At 39.6% G+C, this 6000-nt stretch overlaps 1 protein-coding gene across 1 annotated transcript in view; it reads right to left on the reverse strand.

Moving 5' to 3' along the window:
- scaf11 (SR-related CTD-associated factor 11) overlaps positions 1-6000 on the reverse strand; it is a 45868-nt gene that overhangs the window by 22508 nt on the left and 17360 nt on the right. Inside the window, exons 9-10 of the mRNA XM_061914019.1 lie at positions 1138-1248; positions 968-1062 (exon numbers count right to left, since the gene is read on the reverse strand). Of these exons, the coding sequence (XP_061770003.1) occupies positions 968-1062; positions 1138-1248 (206 nt within the window). The remainder of the gene's footprint in view (positions 1-967; positions 1063-1137; positions 1249-6000) is intronic.

The raw sequence follows: 6000 nt of genomic DNA on the forward strand, positions 1-6000 counted from the left end.
ACCACAATTAAACATGTGACTGGGCTGGCAAGCTGTTAGTACAGGTTGTAGGGGGCGCTAAAGGTTCCGCCATCATAGCATGCCCTTATTATTGTTATCAGGGTGAAAACCATCAGACATTTGCGAGAATAGATGCTCTAAAATTCGACAGTCTCCCGGAAAAATTAGGAGTGTTGGCAAGTGTGATGCTGTCAAGCGCCATTCATAAAAATCTTGTGGGTCGCACTAACGTAAAATTTTCCTATTAAGGTGCAGGCCGCGTGTCTGAGACCCCTGGTTTATACATAGCACAAAGCAAAAAAAAAACTCTGTATGCAGTGTTATTTCATTTTAAATTTCAAATGAGTTTTGTGGCTCCCATTGTTTTCTTTGTTTGATGAACATTATCACATCATTTATTCAGAAAATATAAATAACAACAAATAAAGATAGAATACTATTAACCGCAACATGTAAGTGTAAAAAACCCCAACAACATTATGATTCGAACAACAAAAATGTGCTTGTTCTATTTTTAAACAAAAAAAAAACAATCTGAAGTTGTCTTTGTTTTTAAGTTATCGTGCCGTGATTTTACCAGTCCGGCCCACTTGCGAGTAGATTTTTCTCCATGTGGCCCCCATCTAAAATGAGTTTGATACCCCTGCTCTATGCTTTTTAACCTGTAAAGCACTTTGGTCCAATTAAAAAATTTTGGTAAACATGCTATATAAATAAAGTTGCCTTGCCTTGCTTAGGGGACAGGGCAACAATGAGGGCTCCGCCTCCCTTAAAAAATGCTGTGCCCTGCTTTTTGCCTGCAGGCGTGACACAAAATAAAGGACTGTATGACGCTTTTGACATGGAGGCATATTTACCACAATATAAAATATTTAAAGTTTGCAAACAGAGGGGTTTCTAAATCGAGGTTCCACTGTACTGAGAATGTACAAAAAATGCAAGAATCTAATTTTTTTAGCAGACTCACCAAAATGAGGCGGCCCAGACGATGGCGTGGAGGTAACGGGAGATGAACACCGGCCAAATGTAAACGTACTGTGGTTACTATTAGTTGGAAGGAAACTGCAGGAGCAAAAGGTGGAAAAGTCTGATCAGCCGGGAAAGTTCTTTTGCATTTTCAACAAAGCCAACACCAACCTTGAGGTTCCAGTCGCGGTTATGGGAGCAGCAGGAGAGAACCAGGGGCAGTCTTGTACCTGATGTTTGCTTTCATACAGTAGGTCCTCTGTCACCAACAGGGGCTCTGCACTGCAACAGAAGGAAAATGTCACTCATAATGAAGTGAAAACATCAAAAAAGTATCATTAAAGGGGCTTTTTGCAACTTTCGAACCAAAACGAACACAACCAGTGAACAAATGTTACCAGTAGTTGTTTCTCAGAATACTTTTCCAATATTTTTAACAATGACTAATGCTAATGATGTCCACTGCAGTGGACGCTGCTTCTCAGAAGGATATGAGAAGTGTAATCTTCACAAAAAGCACGCTGTGTGCACCCAAGTGTGATGCACCTGTTTTTTTTTTACTTGACGGGACCAACCTTTACGCAGCTGTCTTGGGGAAGTACTTTTCTCATGTGCTCTAACCTAGTGTTTTTCAACCACTGTGCCGTGAGATATTGTCTGGTGTGTAGTGGGAAATTATGCAACTCCACCTAATTGGTCCCAAAAATATTTTTTTCAAATCAATAATTATAATCTGCAAATAATGTGCCGTTGCTTAGTGTCTATGCTGTGCAGAGCTCAGCAGGGTAACCATGTAATACTCCATGTCAGTAGGTGGCAGCAGTTAGTTCATTGCTTTGTAAAAGTTGGAATGTGTCAAGTGAGATGAAGATGGTTTGTTGTGGTCACAATATGCAGGTAAAAACGTATATAATGCTTGAAGGGGAACATTATCACCAGACCTATGTAAGCGTCAATATATACCTTGATGGTGCAGAAAAAATACCATCTATTTTTTTAACCGATTTCCGAACTCTAAATGGGTGAATTTTGGCGAATTAAACGCCTTTCTGTTTATCGCGCTGGAGGCGATGACGTCAGAATGTGACGTCGCCGAGGTAACACACCCGCCATTTTCATTTTAAACACATTACAAACACCGGGTCTCAGCTCTGTTATTTTCCGTTTTTTTGACTATTTTTTGGAACCTTGGAGACATCATGCCTCGACGGTGTGTTGTCGGAGGGTGTAACAACACTAACAGGGAGGGATTCAAGTTGTACCACTGGCCCGGAGATGCCAAAGTGTCTGCCGCCAGACCCCCATTGAATGTGCTGGAGTGTCTCCACATTTTACCGGCGATGCTAAGGCAGACATGGCACAGAGATGTATGGATAACCTGCAGATGCATTTGCAACGATAGTCAACGAAATCACAAAGGTGAGTTTTGTTGATGTTGACTGCTAGCTAATCGGTGCTGACATGCTATGCTAATCGATGCTAACATGCTATTTATCGGCGGTGCTAAAGCAGACATGGCACAGAGATGTATGGATAACTTGCAGATGCATTTGCAACTATATTACGTTTCCTTCCACCCACATTTAAGGTGAAAAAAAACACTTACCAATCGACGTATTTAAGTCGCTCCAGTATCAAAAGATGGGAAAGTCCTGATTGTTTGGTCCGCACATTTTACCAGCGATGCTAACGCAGCTATTTGGCCATGCTATGGCTATGAATAGCGTCAATAGCTATTCGCTCAATAGCTTCAGTTTCTTCTTAAATACTTTCATACTCCAACCATCTGTTTCAATACATGCGTAATCTGTTGAATCGCTTAAATCGCTGAAATCCGAGTTTGAATCCGAGCTAATGTCACTATATCTTGCTGTGGTATTCCCATTGTTTGTTTACATTGGCAGCACTGTGAGGGAAATGGATAGTGATTTCGAAGATAGCGAAAATAAGGCACTTTAAAGCTTTATTTAGGGATATTCCGAGACCGGTAAAAATTTTTTAAAAACTTCAAAAAATACAACAAGCCACTGGGAACTGATTTTTATTGTTTTTAACCCTTTTGAAATTGTGATAATGTTCCCCTTTAAACCAAAAATGAACATAAGGATAAGGCAATGAAGCATAGGAATGGCTATGCAAAACACAAGTAAAACTAGACTGGCTACCAAGTAAACAGAAACAGAATGCGGGACGACAGCAAAAACTTACGGCGTCCACAAAGTACATCCGTACATGACACCAATTAATCAATCAATCTTTTTTTTATATAGCCCTCAATCACAAGTGTCTCAAAGGGCTGCACTAGCCACAACGACATCCTTGGTTCAGATCCCAAATCAGACATGACAATTGACACCACTTGAGCACTTTGTCCAGTTTACATCTGCTGTGACAACTAGAAACACACGAGCCTCCACCACGGGGCAGTGTAGCGTACCCAGATGTAAAATATCTTTTGCACAATCAGCCTTTTCACATAAAGCCATAAAGGAATGGAACAACCTCACAACAAACTTGAAAAGTTCAACAGATGACTCTTCATTTACAATTGAAGTTAAAAAAATGGCTTTGGAGCAATCTAAGCTGCTCACACGGTCACTAAGGTGGGCACTATGTTTGACACAAACAATGTGTATTATATTTATCCATGACAGCCTTTTTTCTTGTAAATTGTGAGGTGTGTCTGTTAAAATCATGGTTGTTTTTACAAATGATAACAGATGTGAACAACAGCATGTATTGTCTTTGTGTGATGATGTAAATTAGATGTGGTTGTATCATAAATAAACTATGTGTCCATGAAAGGGCATTTTATGACTTTTCTTAATTTGATTATGTAATATGGTATGATTTTATTGTCATAATTTTATTGCATGATTTTTGTGTCCTTTTAACTTAGGTAGCCGGGGACTGCAGATGGAAATTAGCTATTTAGCTATAATCTGGTACAGAACAACTTTGGGCTTAATGATTCTGTGCAGTGTCCCTTCAAATAAAGACTAAACTAACGATGTCCACACAAAGAAGCTTAGCAACCTTAGCCTTGCTTGCCAATACAAAGCAGGTGCGGGGAATAGGGCTCAAAGGAAGACATGAAACTGCTACAGTAAAACCCCAGGGCCACCAAAATAACAGCGCAAGACAAAATCTAAAGCGCTACACAGGAAAACACCAACAAACTCAAAATAAGGCACGATGACCTGGTGGGGTTTCATTTTTTTAACGTTTTCTGCTGGATTTTTTCAATGAACAAAATGTGCCTAACTCAAAAAAGGTTGAAAAACACTGCTCTTAGCAATATATAAAGTCAGTCCTCTTCCAGCTTTGAGCACAATTACGCAACACTTATTTGGATTAACTTTGTCCGTTGTGAACTAATGTTAGCGATTAGCTGCTAACGTTAGCATCCTTCAATGTGTAGCCTATCAGAACAGCATGACTGCAGATTGTTTGTTGTTTCCCTGGGACTGCTTTGGTGTAATGTCAGCCTGAGGAATTAATTTACACAAAAGCAGTCCCAGGGTAGCAACTAACAATTTGCAATCATGTTGTTCTGATAGGCTAGACATTGAAGGATGCTAACGTTAGCAGCTAATCGCTATCATTAGTGGACAACACAGTTCGTGTTGCATACTTGTTGTGCTCAAAGCTGGAAGAGGGCAGAACGTAATGCTTAGAACACATGAGAGAAGTAGTGCCCCAAGACAGCTGCGTGAAGATTGGACCCGTTAAGGCAAAAAAAAAAAAACAGGTGCATCACGCTTGGGTGCACAGAGGATGCTTTTAGTAAAGATTGCACTTCTTCTATCCTTCTGAGAAGCAGCGTCCACTGCAGTGGACATTTGTGTTTTGAAGAACAGGGTGACTTTTTTCCAAAATATATACAGTTATCACTCTTTTATCGCTGTAATTGGTTTTGGATCTGATCCTGAAAAAGAAATTTCTGCAAAGTAAGAACTATTAATCTAAATACAACATAGATAGTAGGGCTGCATAATTACCGTAAATTCCGGACTACTTTTCCTTCGCTGCGGCAAATGTATGGATTTTTCTTCGCTGACGGCCACAAATCAAAGAGTTATCATGAAACACGCGCAAAAACACTGTGACGGTGTGTTATTGTTCGTGCTTTGCCGCCATCTTTTGATCTTTTTCCCCACTGGAGGTGCTGCTGGGTGAATGCCGACAGTGTTTCCTGCTGTTTAAAGTTCTGAACCGGAAGTAAAAGTGCCGTTCTATCTTCTAATTGTCCATAGCGTTTCTGCATTCATCACGCAACGTTTGTGAGTTTTACAATATAACTAAAACAATTCTTAGCTACTAAAGCGTCCCGTGTGTGATGTCTGTAGGAGTGTTTTCATGCACATTTGTATGTGCTATCGTAATGTAATCAAGCTAACAGGTTTGCGAGTGTTTGTATTAGTATTATTAACTTACGACGGCAGTCTTTTCATATTGTTTCAGTTTCGCAAGTTCCTCAGTAAATTCACCAAAACGTCACAGCGGAGTTATCGAGTCTGTTTAGCTGATTGGAGTGGGAGCTTGCGCAGCTTGTGGGTCCGTGACCACGATTAATGTTTTGTCTAATCAGCCGTTTTACTTCCATGTTACAGACATCGTTTGGAAACAATTAAGGTATGTAAATAAACATTTATAGATTATTTCTGTGCAAATAATTAATTTCACAACGTATATATTAGGTATGTGTCAATTAAAGGGCATTCTATGACTTTTCTTAATTTGATTACATGCTACAGTATGATTTTTTTGTCATAATTTTATTGCATGATTTTTGTATCCCTTTAATTTAGGTAGCCAGGGAGTGCAGATGGAAATTAGTTATTTAGCTATAATCTGGTACGATCGATAGATAGATAGAGATAGATAGAGATAGATAGATAGATGGATAGATGGATAGATGGATAGATGGATAGATGGATAGATGGATAGATGGATAGATGGATAGATGGATAGATGGATAGATGGATAGATGGATGGATGGATGGATGGATGGATGGATGGATGGATGGATGG

Source organism: Nerophis ophidion, linkage group LG10, assembly GCF_033978795.1.
Source record: "Nerophis ophidion isolate RoL-2023_Sa linkage group LG10, RoL_Noph_v1.0, whole genome shotgun sequence".
In the NCBI taxonomy this organism is placed as follows: Eukaryota; Metazoa; Chordata; class Actinopteri; order Syngnathiformes; family Syngnathidae; genus Nerophis; species Nerophis ophidion.